Below are 18,267 nucleotides of genomic sequence, written 5' to 3'. Positions count from 1 at the left end.
CTCCCTCGACTTTCTTTTTTCTAGTTCATGCAAAACTATTTGAAACACAGCAGAATGTTTCGTCTCGTCATTGAACATATTTGTTGTTTCATTCTTATTTTGATTGTAATTTGTACTGGGCTCAGAATTCCTTTCATAAAAAAAATTCTGTGCTTTGAAGAAAAAAAACGTATTCCACCGGCAGACTTCGCCCTTTTCTACACTCGCCTCTCAAAAGCTCCCTGCACGAATCCCTTGTAGGTCTTATTCGTTTTTAACGACACACGGCACGGCATGAACGCATCATCATTGGTTTACTTTAAATTCAGTCAGAGGTCTCTTTGTAAAATTGTGCTCAAGCGCGTAGATACCCCCTGAAGTTCACCTGTTCTTTTTTGTGACAGTCATCCCTCAAAAACTCCCCCACCCGCGTTGGTCTTCGAGATGTCCTGTGATATGTCATTTCTGATGCCCTTAAAAGTGCGATTGCAGTGTCATGTCTCCAAATAATGCATGTGAAATGTTGCCTGCTCGTGAACAGACCCCTCCTCTTTTTGTGGTTAGCGCTTGCACGCATTGCGAGTACATTATTCCGTCTCTACGTACATAAAGGCATTACTGTAACCCTTCCTCCCTGACATGATATACACTAGTGGCGCATATGTGCCGTGACACTTAACGTAGTGATTTATTTGAATTCCCACACGTCCACGAAGAAGAAGGGATGGAGCCCAACCAGGAGAGGTCTCCACCTCCCTTCCTGACGTCATGCGCCAAAGCCAGAGCTCTTGCACGACTGGATCAGTTCACTACGGCTCGGCTGTGACTGTCTCTCTGTGCACACTACCAGGACTGTGCGTGGAGTGTGCAAAGGAGGGACTTCGCGAGCTGGAGGGGAAATAACACTTTGGATTTGGATACACACTGGAAAACTACCAAGGCAGCGAGCGAACGCGACCAGCCTGCCTTGTCTGGCTTCCCCCCTTTCCTTGCATACATCGCTTTCGCTCCTCTCCCCCATCGCTTGAGGTTGGATTGCGGCGAGAATGGAGCTCCCTGCCGCCGGGGAGCACGTCTTTGCGGTGGAGGGCATCGAAAAGAAGCGAATTCGCAAGGTAAACTGCATGGCGCGTTTTTGCAGGAGGGGGAAAAAAGCGCATGTATTGCAATGGTGCGTTTAAAGTCTCCGGGGAAAATATTTTTTTCTGTTTCTCTCTATCAACCAGGGGAAGATTGAGTACCTGGTCAAGTGGCGGGGGTGGTCTCCCAAGTAAGTCTTAATGTTGCATGTTCATACTCTGATGTGGATTATGCAAATTAGTGAGGGTATACATGGGCGCAATGTGTGTATGCGGGCAAGTGTTTCATCCGTGGATGCCTTCACTAATTTATGCGAGGGGAAAAGGGAGGGTAGGAACAGCCATGTAATCCCGTTTTAATTATTTCTGCTCTGCCAACGAATTTGAGAGACAGTGCTGCTAAAATGGCCGACTGTATGTTGGCGCGCGAGACACCATACACACCAGATCTAATTTTCGTTTATTTCACATATTCTTCCTTCCTAACTAACTGTTTGCTGCCAAACGTGCTGGCTGTTATACAGACTGAGTCACCGCGGTGCCCGTAATTATGCTTAAATTGCTGCATAAAATTAACATACGGTATTAACTCTAATGGTGTTGGGGTTTCGTTGGCCCGTCATCATAATGACAGTTATTTCGGCTCCTCCCTGCAGATACAACACATGGGAGCCAGAGGAAAACATCCTTGACCCGCGCCTTCTCGTTGCGTTTCAATACAGGTGAGACTCCTGCTGGACTTTCAATGTGGAGGCCTCTTCTAACTCGGCCGTGACCTTATATGGGCACGGGGGAGGGGCCACACTCCAATCGCTTGGATACACACTCTTGACCTGCTGGTATCCTGGGAAAAGGGCCTGCGAGAGTTTCTTTAACAAGGATACATTAGATGTGGTTGGGAAACATTCATTCTACCATACATTATGTTACAACAAGATCATGTGTTTGAATTTACTTTCTTATAAGAGACACTATAATGGCTACAGTCACTCACTAGTCACTTTATTGGGTACAGTAGGCTTTTATAAATAAGGTGGTGCCTTGGGATATGGGTTGAATTTGTATGTTTGTTTATTTGTTTCTCAAATCAACTTTCCCCATTGAAATGAATGGAAATGCCATTAATCCGTTCCAGCCTCCTTCCCCTTTTTAATTCGGAATAATCACACTCCATAATATTGTACTATAGATTCTAAACAATTGAACAATTTGTGTGTCATGATTTCATGCTGCAAGCAAATTCAGTGTGTTGCTCCTTCTAGTGTGCCTGCCTTGGCTACCAGGGGGCTGTAAATACTGTCATACAAACGCAAATGAAGAATAGACTTCTTCCACTACTGTAAGCGACTCAGTTAGATGATGTAATGTTAGATATTTTCTCCTTTATTTATGTTAAAAAGTGTGTTGCTTTTTAAACCGCAACTATTGACGTTAACTGCTACAATTTTTGCTTTGTTTATTAGCATTCAGCTAAGCGGACTTCAAAGCTATACTGTTTAAATACACATGTAATACAACATGTAGTTTGTTGTATGTTTTGACAGTAACTTTCAGCTGAGAGTGGCAATAAACAGGCTGGAGCATCATTTTGGAGGAATATTTACGAATTAAATCTGACAAAGTGCCGCTTGTTGTGAAGTTAGTTGCCATCTGTCACCATGTCAAGGCATCACTGTATTGTAATATTGTCGTAAAATGAGCGGGGAGCGCAGGCGTATCTGTCTGTTCTGTGAACTGGATGCACATGGTCTATAGTTTTTGTGCAAAATGCACCCTAGTTGGAGGCCTGCATAATAATCACAAACCTTAGCCAGGCCTCGAAGTTAAACGATAATGAATACTAATGCGCACAAACATCATGTACAGGCTGCAGGACTCATAGATGCCCCCACCGCAAAAAAACTGAATTAGCATTTTAGAAGGGGCTAATTGACACGCATGCTTCTGCACTGTAGCCCTTGCAGCCTGCATGTGTGCGTCTTGCTCCGTCCTGATGGTCATGGAGTGCTGCCTGTGTGCAGTGTGCGCGGAATCCTCTCCGCTCCCAGAGGATGGGGGAGGGGATCCGACAAGGGAGCCTGTAATTGCCAAATCTTCTGTGAATAGGGGTCACATCGTTGGATTTTGCTTTTGGAACGCGCTCGGCTGTTTATTATGGCAGCCTTGATGTCTTGAACATCTGTAGACCCGAAGCATGCCTGGTGAGACCGGCGTTAGCCGGCCTTCATCCACCCCTGGTTATTTACGAGTCAGCGATTAGTCAAGGTTTATTCCTGTTAGTAATATTTCATCGCGGCCTTGCCATTACAACCGCATTATCCATTTTCTGTCCTCCCATTTTCTTTGAAAATCCCCGTTCTGCTTTTGCCTGACATACATCCTGCTAAACTATTAGCCTGTATTCATCCTTGGGGTTATTCATGTGTATTTATCCCATTTGACATGTACCTCATGACCCTAATTACAGTTGTGAGAGCGTATAGTGGAGAAGTGGCAGAAGGGAGGATGTTTGAAAGACAAGCAGAGAGTCTCTTGGCTGTAGCCTTAATTGAATTTCGGCAGGATAATGAGAATACAGTCCGGGATGATTACCATGGAGAGCTATGCAAATAAGGACCACAATGCTTTGCAGTGGGTCACGTGTTGGCTTTTCATAGCCAAATTCCACGTTTGACCTTGAATAGGTGCAGGAAAATGGATGACTATCTCAAATGCCATTTCTTATTGGATGTCAGTTTAATAAGAGGCGACATGAGAAGCTATAATTATCCTTTGTTTTCACAGGGAGAGGCAGGAGCAGCTGATGGGATATCGTAAACGGGGGCCCAAACCAAAACATCTTCTGCTGCAGGTAATTTTCATCATGTCTCTCTATCAGAGAGGCCAGACAGGAGAGAGGTGGGGGGAGGGGAAATTCCTCTCAGGTGTTCTCGAGCTGCTGTTATTATGGCCGTTGTTATTTTTAGTTTTCTTTCAGACACAGACGGGAGGGGAGAGAGGTTCTTGATCTGGCGTGTCCTCAGTTTATTTCTCAAGGTTACGCAAGTGTGAGCTTTTTGTATCCGAATGTAAATTATTTTCTTCTATTGTCTGGCCTTGTATGAGGGTTATAGTTGACTCATTGTTTTTCAGGCCATGTACAATTTAGAGCTAGTGAGTCAGCATGTCGTTGAATGTTTCAGCCCAGGACAAAATGGCTGAAACCAGTGCTGCCGTGCTTCAATTTGTCCCCTTTTCAGGGTTTAATGGACCTTGCTATGAAGCAAATTTCGACATATAGGATGATTGCTATGCGGCATTACTCCTTAGCTGGAGTCAGACGTGGTCAGGAATCAGAGATGAAGCGTGACATGTATGGTGGCACTTCTCTGACCTGAGGTCACAGCCAAAGGGTCTTGAGCGTTCCGCAGCAGTGCCCCTCTGAGGGCCTGAGGGGTCAGCCTGTGCTGGAGGGAGAAAGGGCTGAGATGGTGGGTGGGATAGATCCGGTATGGTGCACTCTTTCTATTTTACCGTGTGCGTTTCGACGTTTTAGCAGACTGTTTTATCTTAGCTAAAGGCATGGAGTCTTCCATAGATGCAGTCTATTCATTTCCTCTATGGATTTTTATGGGGTATTGTGCAGAGGTCTTACATCATCGTTAGCTTTGTTGCTTTTGCGAGGCTGTAGTAACTCATGAAATTGCCCAAGGCCAAAACTGCTACAGTGGAAAAAAATAATATTGTGGAGCACTTTATTTGTTAGTGTCAAACAGTGTCCACCAAGTACTGTCTGCATAAACCTACCCCTCAGCAAAGCTTTGTAGAAATATCGTTTTTTGTTCAATCCCACTAGAAGTGGCCAAAACATTTCGATATAGTCATAAAGACACGAATTCCTCTACTTTTTCCACTTTTACATAGGGGACTAAAGTATCTGATCTATTCCTTTAGGTTCCCTCATTTGCCCGGAGATCAAGTGTCCCTGCAGGCTTCGAGGACTCCTCTCCAGACGTAGAAGACAGCCCCAAGTCCGACGCCGTCCCGGTCCAGCGTTGCCAGCCTCAGCAGTACCAGCTCAACAGCAAGAAGCACCATCAATACCAGCCCAGCAGCCAGGAGCTTCCTGTTGACCAGCTTGCCAACAGCAAGAAGAAGTACATCTACCAGCTCAACAGCAAGAAGCACCACCACTACCAGCCCGACCCCAATATGTACGACGCTCAGGCTTCAAAGCTGAAGAAGATGGTCAAAGTTCAGGAAGCAGCCAGTAAAGCTGCCAACCCCGGCTGGAATCTGCCTCTGGCGCTGCAGCAGAAATGGGTTCGTGACAAAGACACAGGCTGCTTGAGCAAAGTCAAAGAGATGGCAGTGGAGGTAAGAAAACCTGCTCCCAAAGACGCGGAAAGTGAACAAGCTCTGAAGCCGAATCCGAAGGACGCGACCCTCCCGAGCTCCGTTAGCAGCAAAATGAAGATCATCAAGAACAAAAACAAGAACGGACGTATTGTTATTGTCATGAGCAAGTACATGGACAGTAATAAGGTCCACGGAGCAAAAGGCAAACACGGGGAATCGTCAAGCGGGGAGAAAACCCAAAGTGGCCAACCGTCGGAAAACAGAACCAAAATGGTGGAGAACGGTATTCCCAAAGAGATCTGCAGCAGCAGTTCCGTCCCCGCCGCAGACCACCCGCAAAAGTGCTCACCGAAGGACAGACATTTCTTCAAGCCTTCGCCGAGCACGGCCGAGGAATACAACACCGAGGTCGCTCGGGGTCAGGCGGACTTACCCGATGATCTACCGCTCCAGCTGACCGCCAGCTCGCCCCCGACGTGTTGGCCAGCTGACGGCAACGTCCCCACGTCGACAATTATGGACCACATCAGGATTCCATCCTACCCCAGCAGCCGGAAGAGAAAACTCTCCGAGCCTGTGGATGAGCGCCGCCTTTCCAAGACTTTGTTGGCTTCCAGAAGCCTCAGCGTTTCCAGCACTGCGCTCAGTCCGCCTCAGGACAAACCCATGGACCTGCACTGCACCGGGCGAATCGCAACATATGCATGTGATGCGATGGACTATGGCGGCCAGGAGGAGCCCATGGATCTGAGTTGCCCAAAGACTAAGAGGCAGACTGAGGCAGAAATCCTACCTGATCCTGCACCCCGACCCGAGACACAACCTGAACTTGAACCCCGACCTGAACCTGCTCCCCAACTTGAACCCCAAACTCAACCTGCTCCCCAACCTGAACCCCCACCCACGCCCGCACCCACAGCAGGCGAGGACACGCAGAAGAAGACGAAAGCGGCGCTTGCTAAAAGAATTTCTCCTTTTATGGGAAATATCATCATCACTGATGTCACAACAAACAGTCTGACTGTAACCTTCAAGGAGTACGTTTCTTTCTAAGGAAGCGGCTGGCTGACTGATTCTGTCCATATGTGCATACTGTAAAAACACGGAGATTTTGTACATATGCAAAGTTATAATTTATCATTCAAATTTAGTATGTTTCATACAATGTTTTATACTGTAACTCTGAAACGTAGCCAAGCAAGTGCCCTCGAGGATTTGAGTGAATACATTCAACGGGATGTATTGCACTTTAAAAAAAAAAAAAAGAGAGAGAGAGTACAGTATATGCTGTTGTTTGATACTTGTACCAAACTTGTAATCTCAGATGTATGAAGGTTTATACGTATTTTGTATCAATTAGATGGATTATTCGAGGCTTGGTGCGCGTTGGAGAGGAACTTGTTGGGTCGATAGGGATCAAAGATCAAATTGAAAGCACTTAATTACTTTTTTCTCCACCAGTCAATTCTCCTCATTTGCCTTCATTATTAGGGGACACGTTTCCGTTCTCGTTTAAGTCATTTTCACAGATTTTGACTCGATTCAGTGATGTAATCAATTAATCATTACGAATTTGGTTGTGTTGAAATTGATTAATTGTATCTTGAAGCGACTAATTGATCATTGATCCGTTCTCGTTCAACGCACTCGACCATCTTGTGATGGAAATGTGACGTGGACGTACGCAAATTCAGGCAGGTACTGCTCCGTCGAAGAGTGTCATGTGACCACCAAATATGAAACACTTCATTAGCGATGTTCATCTCAGTTCTTTGTTCGAGCTAATGGATATTTTGTGATCTGTGACTGCTGTTTGTTAGGGGGTTGTTAATTACCCAGGAAATGTGACGCGTCAAGCTTCGGCATACACAGTTGAACACAATCTAAAGTGAGCGCTAGCTGTTTTCTTTATGCTGCTTAGAATGCAAATGTTGAATCTGTTGGATGTACAGGGGGAATCAACTTCCTTACTCACACTGAATGCAAAACCAGTATAAGAATGCTAAAATCCTACAAGAATGAACCGGAAGCGAGCATATTTATTGAATTTGTCGCGGAAGAAGCTGCAAGTGATCATTTAACAAATGTTTCAATGTGACCAGTTGCTGATTTGGATTCTCCTTTGTCTTTTTTTGTTTTGTTTTGCTTTAATTTGTTGAGCCTTTCTTGCACTTGGTTACAAGGATTGTTATATGGTTGGTGAGGGAGTCTGTTGGCTTAATGCTGTTGGCACACTTTCACAATAAAGAAAGCAAAGTTCCTAGTGACGTTTGGGTCGTTATTTCTTAACATGCTATTTTAATTCAACTATTGTATTATAAGTTCAGACTTCGAAATCGTCCTGCATAACAAAACAGACGCTACTTTGTCTTGTTACTTGGGCTACAAGTTTGAGGCACAAAAATAAAGCAGCTTAAAACCTCTGCTGGTTGGAATACATCCTACTGGGTTGTTGTGGGAATTTCCACGCCCCCAAGAGAGGCGCTAGCTATATCAGCTAGTACTAAACATGACCTAACTTCCAAACGTTCCGGAAACCGCAGATGCCAACGAAGGGACTCAAGTTCTTGTATGTATTTAAGGGGGGTAACTCACTTCAAGTGGAAGTGCGACAGCGGCCCAAAAAAATCAGCAAAACTTCCATGTTGAAAAACAGTTTAATGCTATTAATCTTTCTCAGTCTTTGCATATTTTCAGCATTAATCTTCAAATTTATTTAAAAATACAATTCTGAATTCATGTTCTAAGTTACTGGTTCTCTTCTTTTTTTTTTACACCAAGTACAATGTTGATGATTTTGAACTATTTGGTTCCATACACGTAGATTATTTGCTTGCCTTTTTGTTCTTATTAAAGTCCTGTTTTGAGTGCAGTCCTGCCTTGCCTCCCCGCTTTTGGGCCTGTAACCACACACACACACACGCCCGTGATAAGTATACAATATTATTGTAAGCCACTGCAACATTACACACAGTTTAACTCATTCACTGCCATAAATTCATTTTAAAAAAGATTATTAAAAAATAGGGACAAGAGGCGATTATTTTTTTTAAATTGTAATTAATCGCATGACTTCACTAGTTAACTCGAGATTAATCACAAATTTCATATCTGTTCTAAATGTATAATAAAACAAATTCTAGGTTTTCATACTCTTGTTAACAAAAGTGGAAAAAAATGTTAAACTAATAAAAATAGTTAATAATTAATTTTTGACGTTTATAGCCGTCAATGGCAGTAAATGAGTTAAACAAAGTGTGTTTAAATACCTGTATAGGAAAAAAAACTGCACTTACGTAATGATTCATTTAAACGGTATTGAAGGTCAAAGTTAAAAAAGAAATGTTTGAAAACCAACCAGCCTTAAAGCGTGAACACAAACGCATTGAACTTAAGTATATTCAACTGAAGTGTACAGTAACCGTACCACACTTTGAGAATGACTGTTCGAAGTGATTTGTGCTTTCAGTTTGGATTTTGCTACAACGCTGTGAACTACAAAAAAATATTCACATTATCAGAAACAATCCTGCACAAATGTCACTTGCATGCGTTATTCAACTTTATCTCTAGATTGCATCAACCTCGGCATAGGGGGGAGTGGCACTTTATTAACCATTTACTGGACACACACTGAAATAGCTGAAATGTTTCTGTCATCCCCTGAAAATTATTGCAATAGCAGACATCACAAAATTAGAAGCAAAACTTTTTTGTTTCTAGCTGACTGGGAAAAATCAGAAATCACATAGTGATTGCTTACAGTGAGGCATCCAGTTTGGCTGACCAAATATGGTTCCTTGCTCTATAAAGGGCAACAAGCAGGACTGCAGGAAGGAGTGTCAAAACAAGCCAGTGACATTTCAAATATGTTTCCTCAGGCACGCTTGAGTGCACTGGCCCAAGGTTCACTTCACTGTTCCCTTGTATTTTCCTTCTTCTTCTTTTTTTTATCACCATGACGCAGCAATTCTGGCCATACAGTCGAAAAATATAGTCTGTCATCGCCCAGGCTCGTAAAATCTCCACATAATAAACGTGTTTGTGGTCTTGTGGTGTGAATCTGAGCCGATGCAATGCGCAAAAGAGGGGATTTTCGAAACAGATCACATGCAGTTTCATGCAGGTCACGTGTGTCTCTCCCGTTTCTTTGCACAGGAGGCTTATCGACAGCATAACTTTATTGTCTCGGTCATGTGACCCGCTTGTGCACATAGAGAACCCGTGCGTGCTTGTGCGTGCGAACAAGATCATGCATCGAACTGCAACGGTCCGACATATTTATAGAGCAAGTGTGATGTTTCACATTCCGCCTTTATCGTCAAACCTCGCATGAGGCCTGCCTGCTTTCCTGCCAGCATATCACCGGAACCGGTCACAACCAGGTTCGAAAACATTTTGGGCCGCACTGGCCTCATTTAAATGCGCAAATGCTACTGGCCATAACGTTAAGTATAGGCCTATACGTCGGATGTAAAATGCACTGAATCATTTTGAAGGCAAAACGAAAAATTCACGTCAGAAATGTATATTCTTCCTAAAGCTCACTTTTGATTGACACATAAGGTGCAGTGCAGAACAGTCTGTAATATCAAAATGGTAGAAGTCGCCTCAGTATGACGTTCCATTATCACAAGCAGGCAACGTTGCTCACAACCATGCAAGCCATAATTTTGAAATGCTTTCTCCTAAAACTGTGAAAACCTTGTACCGGCAACCTTCCGCAACGTGACGCATGCATGGTCTTTCCTCTCATTTTGAAACGCTGCATAAGAAAATGTCGCCTGCATGCGTGGTGCAGCAGCGTGCAGTAGTTGCCCAGAAACCACAGAGCCAATGGCGCGAGCTCTCTGTCTTTTTTTTGGGTGGGGGGGGGGGGGGGGGGGGGGCGCTACCGGACGTCAGGCGCCATTGCGGCTCCTCGCTCGCCCGCGTGCACGTCTACTTGCGTCCAAATATGGAGATAGAAACGTGCGCGTGCTTGTGAGCAGCAACCTTTGCACACGCGGGACATGCCGCTATTTTGACTGATGTTACCACGCGGTTCCACGTCGCGTCACTTCATTCCACGCCCGTAAGCATCTATCTCTCCGTGCAGCAAAAGTGCGTTTCTCTTGTGTTTCTCATTACGTTTAGCCTCTATGTATAGCTTCGCTTTTGCCCACGTCCCCAATATCAAGAGAACGGAAATTTGTGATCAAAATTACATTGATATGCGTTCTGTGGCTGGAACATTTTTAGGTTGGAGCTTATATATATATATATATATATATATATATATATATATATATTATTATTTTTGAATATAGTTTATAACAAAGAAAATAACCAATGGTGGGCTTCAGTTAACCTTTTAATTTTTATTTTACAAATTCATATTTTTATAACAATCATAATTGGGGCTTCGCGAACGGACGTATTACTAACACGGCCTGTTTATTTAAAAATAAACGGAGGCACATCTATTGTAACATCTATAATGTTGCGCATGGAAACAACAGAAGAGGAAATCATCTACAAATAAATAGATAATTTTTTTAACGACAATCGCCATGTCGAATATTTGAACACACTAAAATACGTTTGAATTAAAAAATTGACCTACATATTCTGTCGTTCCAAGTACAAAAGTAAAATGTCCTCGTTCCGTTTTAATCATCACTGTATAATGTTCTATATGAAAGTAGAAAGTAAGAAAATGGTCACAAATAATAATAATAATAATAATAATAATAATAATAACCAGCGTTCGTTTTAATTTAATAATGAAAATATGGAATCGAGACATCATGTTTTGTTTGATTTTTAATGAACTAAAAACAAAAACAAACACATAATGAACACCTTCCAATGCTAAAACAAATGGCTTTGAATGTAATAAAATTATTACTTTAGGAAAGGAGAACGAAGAATCAATGAGAACCTGTGTAGAATGAAAGAAATCACAAGCTTCACCACATGTTTTGTTTGTTAATTTTAACCTCAAATGTATTTCTGATCACATCAAATGTTATATACAGAAATTGTACATTATGTTCTGTCAAATTATATTAATGAGCAGTGATTTTAATTATTCAGTTAATCGACAGTTTGGTTATAATATGATCAATATATCATTTAAAAAGCAGTTTTTTTCGTGAATTCATACGGAAAAATACTTGTGTCTATCGCTTACGTTTAACTTGAGCTAAATCTGAGGAAGAAAGTGACAGTTTTGTCCCCCCTATTTTGAACAAAAATGATTATTTTAATATTAATGAAATTGTCTGTATTTTAACTGTTTTTGAATATTCGCATGTTAGATGGTCAATAAAGAGCTTGCATGAGCGTTAATATACAGACAGGTTTGCAGACGGAGTAAATCTAAATCACATTTAAATAAATATGTTTATTTCACATTTTTTGTTCACGTTTTTTTACGTTAAACGCAGCATTTATGTAGTTTATTTATGACGTTTTACCATAGTTAAAAACAGAGCGAATTCTGCGTATATACAGCAAAAAACGCATTTTATTCACTTCAAAAGCGATATAAGCGTTATTATATGTTTTTAAAAAACACCTGATATGACATCAAATAAAGTCATAAAGTCAGACAAACCATTTAATCATCTTTAATCACACTGCAGGGTCTCTTTTATTGCCACTGGTCAATTATTCAGATTTAACTCTCGGATTGGTATTTTGGTGTGAACTGGGATTAGCCTACTCATGAATATAACAATACTAAAATACACAGAAATTAAAAGCATCTTCCTTTCAGAAGTTTGCTGGTGGGATTTGTGGGTCCCGGGAAGCGGCATCAACGAGTCCGCCACTTGCGTACATTCCAGCGGGCTCTACAGCAGTCAGACCCGCCTCCCGTCGTCCGTAGCAACAAGCTGGCCAATCAAGCTCCACTGCCGTCCGCCCCTGCCGAATGCGGTGCCTGGCAACAGCGCGTTACGTCACCACTACACCCCTCCCCCACCCCCACCCCCACCCCTCCTTCCCCTCCCCTGTCGTTCACACCAGATTGCGTATTATGGGATGTGCAGAATTAAGCAGCAGGAGGAGGACGCAGGGTAGCGGGCGCAAAGAGCGCAAGGCCGCTGGGGAGCGAGCGGCTTGTCATGGAGCTGTCTGCCGTCGGGGAGAGCGTCTTCGCCGCGGAGTCCATCATCAAGCGACGGATCAGACGGGTACGGTGTTGTTGCTGCTGCTTCTTCTTCTTTTTTTATTTTTTGGCCCTCCATACTTTTTTGGTTCCGCCTGTTACGCAAGCGTGTGTTTGTGCAGTGGCGACACGCACGAACCCGATGGACCCTATAACCCGATAGTGTGCGTGTGTCGTTCGCAGGGTCGTTGGGAATATCTGGTGAAATGGAAGGGCTGGTCTCACAAGTGAGTACAGTACACAATTTTCTCCATAGCAAAGACGTAAGGTTAGGGAGGAGGCAGCGACGCTGGGTGGCGGGAAGCGGAACTGCGTAAATATCAGTTCAAGGCTGTTGCAGACATGCATGTTGTTTTTTTATCCGTGTTTACTGTACACAAGCAGTAGTGAGCCCTAAACGGCATTTTCAATCCGACTACTAATATTCCTTCAATGAAATTAAATTGATGAATACCCAGCAGTCAGTTATTTTATTTTGGTAGTGTTTCTCTTGGTTTCACTGCTTCCACTTGGGTGTGAATGTCAGATTTTTTGTTGTTGTCCAATCAGATTCCATATCAATGTAATCAAGCCAGGGCCTTAAAAATCAGAGATGTAGGCCCATGCAACTTCAACTATATTGGTAATATATACTGTTTCTTTAAACTAAACAGATTTTACATTTGTCTGAGGGGGTCGTTACATCAGCATTTTTCCATCCTCATGATTTGTTAGTCAAAGAGACCTTTGACTAGCAAAACATGTTTGTAGTGATCCCCCACACTTGAGTACGTTTAATATTAACAGTCTCTGGTGAGCATAATGTATAATTGTTTCTGAATGGCTGATGATGAATGTAATAGTGTCAGTGACAGATCATATTTGGGGGGACGGGAGGGAAGCAGTAGGTCACAGCAAGCTCAATGCGCACTGACAACCTCACAAGGTCAAGTCAAACCAAATGTGCCTCTCCTTGTTCCAGGTACAGCACATGGGAGCCGGAGGAGAACATCTTGGATGAGCGCCTGCTGGCAGCTTTTGAGGAGAGGTGAGCCCAAAGCTACATTCAGGGATGAGGCCTGGTCTCACTTCAAAACACAGAAAACAGAGATTAGAGTGTTAGTTCATGAATAAAACGCACTGTAGGAAATGCTTGGTGTCGGTCTGTGGAGGAAGGTGATTGAATTCCCATACCAAAAAAGTTCTATTCATTATTTCAATTTGTTTATTTACATTTTATTATAGATTGATAGATTTAATACTATCAGGACAGCTAACTAGCCAACCAAATATAACATTAGATATTATTATTATTATTATTGTTATTATTATTATTGTTATTGTTATTGTTATTATTATTATTATTATCCTCACTAGCTAGCTTAATTGCCGGCTAGCTAGCTATAGGACCTGGCTAGCGAGCTCGATAGCTAGCTAGCTCAATAGCTAGATTGCTAGCTGATAGATAGAGATCAATGGATAGCTATCTTTAGCATCAGCAAAGCAGCTCACTAGCCAAAAATAAATCTAAGACAATAATTTGCTGTAATAGATATAATAAATAATTTTTATGTATTTTCGTCCATAAGGGAGCGTGAGAGAGAGCTTTTTGGGCCCAAAAAACGAGGACCCAAGCCTGAGACGTTTCTCTTGAAGGTTGGTTGAGTCTACATATCTCAATTTTTTCCACATTTTAAATTAAACTAAACTAAATAAAACTGTTGATAGGGGATACAGATTTTCTTTACTTGGGTATACAGCAGTGATTTAAGTTGTATTTAACTTTGTCATCATCACACAGGCCAAAGCCAGAGAGAAAACGTACGAATTTAGACGCGATCCAGTCCGGCCCATCGAGGTCTCCTATCCGGTCCCGGAGCCTGTCATCACGCCGAGGGCTCGTGAGGGTCTGCGCGCCGTGGTCCCCACCATCTTTCCCCCGAGCGCCATCAACCGAGGTGAGAGTGTTGCAAGCCAAGCACTCGAACCAGAGAGGAGGCCCAGATCGGCAGCAAGTTCTCACCAAGAAGCAGGTCCCAAAAAAAGAGGACGCAAGCCCAAATTGCGTCTTCATTACGACCAGGATGACGATGAAAGCGCGGAACCTGCCCTCAAAATATCCAGATGCTTACCTCACGACAGAGGAGCTTCCGACCCCAGCCTGGCCCAGCTGACCAGAAGGTTCCAGGAGGAGACCACCATTACGCCCAGGTCCAGCAGTGAGCACGTGGGCATGGGCTACACCCGTCCGGACCGAGGAGGCAGGACTCATTACCTGGCTGTTCTGAAGCACCGTGACAAAAACAGAAACCTGCCGATAATGACGGGAGAAGAACTCGGGATGGTGTGTCCCCCCACGGCCCCCGGCTCCTCGTGGAGCCCTCGTTACACCAACATGGACACAGTGGTCGTCACAGATGTCACCATGAACCTGCTCACCGTCACCGTTAGAGAGAACTACACCGACAAAGGGTTTTTCCGAGGTAAAAGATGAGAGAGACGCGTCAGAAAAGTTCCAGGACTGAGGTGGCAAAACATGTATAATGGTGCCTTCAGATACAAAGGACCAGGATTACGAGTTTTTCAAGTACAAGCTGTCATTTGGAGGGTTTTTTCCTTCACTTGTAAGCAAAAATTTGACAGCAGCAACTTGGTAGATAATCAACAATTCTAAAAATAAAAATAAAAAAATACTTCAATGCCACGCCCAGCTAAAGTTTACTGTCAAACTAAATATAAAACAAAAAAAAATACCTTTTGTTTTTAAAAACAACATTAGGTAAGTCTGTTTAGCTTAATGCTAACAAACAATACAAAATGCTATGGACAGGCTAAAGGAATAGCATCTGTCTGGAGTTGTTATAACATTTTAAGCAACGGCTATCTGATTCACAAATGGCGCAGCAATAGTGTAGCAAAACTAACAGGCATATATTCTTGATACTCTACAAAATACAAGTACTATTACTGCATCTTATGACACAGTCGTTTTGAAACTCTTCTTTATTTATCTGCTTCACTGCATTATACTATCCCCAGTGGCCATGTTGTATGCAGAATTAGCCGCACAAAGAGTTTAATTATCATTCTATGAAATAAGTGTATGTTTTTACAAAGTACAATAGAATATAATCCTATTTTCCTTCTTGAAAAACATGATATAAATTCTTGTTTTTTTTTCCTGTTGCGAGAGGCCGGAAGGGCTTAATGGCATTTCAGTTTATTTCAACGGGTAATGGGGGAAAGTGTTTTGAGTTACAAAAGTGAACTTGTATCTGGAGGCCCCACTGGATTTCAAACCCAAACTACGAGAATTCCCCTTCAATGTGGGCCGGGAGATCAAGCAGTGTGTCCACAAAGGGATCCTGTGGCCTTTTCTTCATTCAGGGCGCGAGAAGAGGCAAAAATGATGGCAAGACAATTTGCAGCTGCTTCACAATGACCTGCGCATCTGACAGTTCCTGGCAGAGAAGAACATCTCCCTACTGGAGTGACCTTACATGTAGTTTGGATTTAAAAAATCTCTCTTTCGTGGCAGCAGTCATGGAACTTTTCAGACACAGCTCAGAAGTCATGTGGGTCACATTATTAGGTACACATGCACGCTACCAACGTTGGGAGTCACAATTTGGATTGACACTGACAGCAGTAGGCTCATGATACAACTATATCCTGTTCCTAATATTTTGCACTATATAGCTAAACGAGGAAGTCCAACTATAAAATTGTCAGTGTGACTTGACCACTGCAAAACTACACATAATTAAGAGTAAGCCTAAAGTAGGTAAAAGGTTTGTAAATTCTTAGAGATGCCACTAGGTGGCAGCAAACCATTGTTTTTATAATAGACGTGGCTGAGCACAAAGAGCCCTTCCTTCCGTCAGATCCACTTTTTATGTCCTTCGCCTCAACTTCCTTTTCGGCCTTTCTTTCCTCCTTACTGACGTTATTCCTTCCTGAAGTTCCTTCCCCTTTTCACGTTTTGTTTCCTTGATTCCATCGTCCTTACGCTAAAGCTTATTTTCCCTCCAACATTCCCTCTTTCCCTTCTGACATTTTTGCTGCCATACTTTCCCTTAGCCCGTCTTTTTTTCCTGGCATAATTTCTTTCCTGACCTGTTTAGCCCCCCACCCCAGCCCCCTCCCTCAATCCCAAACCCAACCTGCTTTTCTCTTCCACACTTACGTACTTCCACCATAGACCTGATTTGTCCTTCTTTCCTTCACCCTACCTTCATTCTGCCTTTATTCCTTCCTTTCCCATCCTTTCTTCCCTCAGACCCGCTTTGTAGCTACATTTGTTTTTGCCTTCCTTCCTTCAACACCCGGTCAATATAATTCACTTTCTTTGTCCTTGACTCAAATTATTTGTCGTTGTTCAAAGTTCATTTAAAAAGTTTAGCCCTACTTTTGGCCCACCCTGTATACATTGTCAATTATTTTATATCGTGCAGATTTACCTAATGTTGCGGCCAGTTAACAAAGCCACTAACAATTAAGCTACTGTCATCATGTTACTGTATATATTTTTTTAAATAGAGCTTCTAAACATCAGTATTTAATTGTTAAAAGGCGATTTATTGTATATGTTTAAAGAGTAACATAATGATTTTCTTTGCACATTATAACGTTGGCCAATTTTAGAATACATTGTAGCCGTTTTGACTGTCAACACACGAAAGCACTTGTGGAATTTGTGTTCCACTTTACTTGCTTCACTGCGTATTTTAAGCATTTCATGTCAGATCATTCAAATGGGCCTAATTAACGCCGCGTGCACCAGAAATAATCAAGCCAAGATTAAGCTAAATTGCATTTTGCATGCTTTTTATGCTCCACATATGTCGCTGCTCCTCAATCTGAAATATTTAGATATTTATTCACGCGCGTGCAGAGCTGCTGTATTCATGTTGAAAATGTGGCGAGGTTTTGTTTAAAAAAAAATTGGGAATAAATTAGAAACAAGCACATTATAAACAATTTTTCCTGTCATGTGTTACAAGCAGAAGTTTAAGCCTCAACTTCAGTTTTATTTTTTAGCTAGACATTGATTAAAAAAATATTTTTTTTATTATTACGGAAGTCTATGCGGGCCTTCACGCTGACCTTTTTTTGGCACTGAAAAAGTATTTCATAATCACTATGTCCCGATGCAAAATGGCATTAATGGAGGCGAATACTTGTATGACAAACGTGATTTTTTTCCACCATGGGGCCGTCAGCTGCATTCGTGTTTATTAAAAAAAAAACTGGACCACAAAGCCAAGACCATATTTCACTTTTTGTTTGGCTTTGCATTTGCTTGCTTGTTTATAATATAAGAGAAAATTAAACGAATTTATTAAGAGTTGTTTAGAAATTCACTTCTCTAGAACCATATCTGGAGCAATAAAAAAAATAAAAAAATCCATACATTCACTTTCGATGTAATCTGTCACTTACATGTATCATCATCTGTAAATGACCAGGTTAATAAACTGATTTTTGTTGTTGTTGATTTGAAATTGTACTGCTAAAAATAAATCATCTCATGCACCTATATGACTACAGTAATTTCCGATACCCGACATTATTGGGCTTTCGGGCCTTTACAATGACTTGTGTTCCACGTTTGCTTCCACAAGAGGGCGCTACTAAAGATATATGTTTTTTCTTTCCGATTTGCATAATAAATCATGAGTAAAGTGCCAGAAGATGGTACGCAAAAACTTTTATTAAAAAAAAAAAAAAAAAGAT

At 42.2% G+C, this 18,267-nt stretch overlaps 2 protein-coding genes across 4 annotated transcripts; both read left to right on the top strand.

Annotated features, from left to right (window-relative positions):
• The first annotated feature begins 676 nt into the window (after positions 1-676).
• On the top strand, positions 677-7,663 carry cbx4 (chromobox homolog 4 (Pc class homolog, Drosophila)). 3 transcript variants are annotated; one of them, XM_086093011.1, is made up of 5 exons: positions 677-1,094; positions 1,206-1,249; positions 1,715-1,780; positions 3,843-3,909; positions 4,992-7,663. In XM_086093011.1, exons 1-5 carry the CDS (start codon positions 1,026-1,028, stop codon positions 6,447-6,449), a joined length of 1,704 nt encoding a protein of 567 aa, XP_085949137.1. In that variant the 5' UTR covers positions 677-1,025; the 3' UTR covers positions 6,450-7,663. The 3 variants fall into 3 exon arrangements, with proteins under 3 accessions (XP_085949137.1, XP_085949155.1, XP_085949145.1); XM_086093019.1 differs by lacking the exon at positions 1,206-1,249 and having other exon boundaries at positions 679-1,094; XM_086093029.1 differs by lacking the exons at positions 1,206-1,249; positions 1,715-1,780.
• A 4,711-nt stretch (positions 7,664-12,374) lies between these two features.
• cbx8a (chromobox homolog 8a (Pc class homolog, Drosophila)) lies at positions 12,375-18,070 on the top strand. Its single transcript, XM_086093000.1, has 5 exons — positions 12,375-12,577; positions 12,736-12,779; positions 13,514-13,579; positions 14,121-14,187; positions 14,333-18,070. The coding sequence occupies exons 1-5, from the start codon at positions 12,509-12,511 to the stop codon at positions 15,023-15,025; spliced, it is 939 nt and encodes a 312-aa protein (XP_085949126.1). The 5' UTR covers positions 12,375-12,508; the 3' UTR covers positions 15,026-18,070.
• The last annotated feature ends 197 nt before the right edge of the window (positions 18,071-18,267 follow it).

Source organism: Leptonotus elevatus, chromosome 1, assembly GCF_054856555.1.
Source record: "Leptonotus elevatus isolate MCC_2025b chromosome 1, RoL_Lele_1.0, whole genome shotgun sequence".
NCBI classification, from domain to species: domain Eukaryota; kingdom Metazoa; phylum Chordata; class Actinopteri; order Syngnathiformes; family Syngnathidae; genus Leptonotus; species Leptonotus elevatus.
Note: the sequence above shows the minus strand (reverse complement) of the source record. Positions and strands in the feature narration are given on the sequence as shown.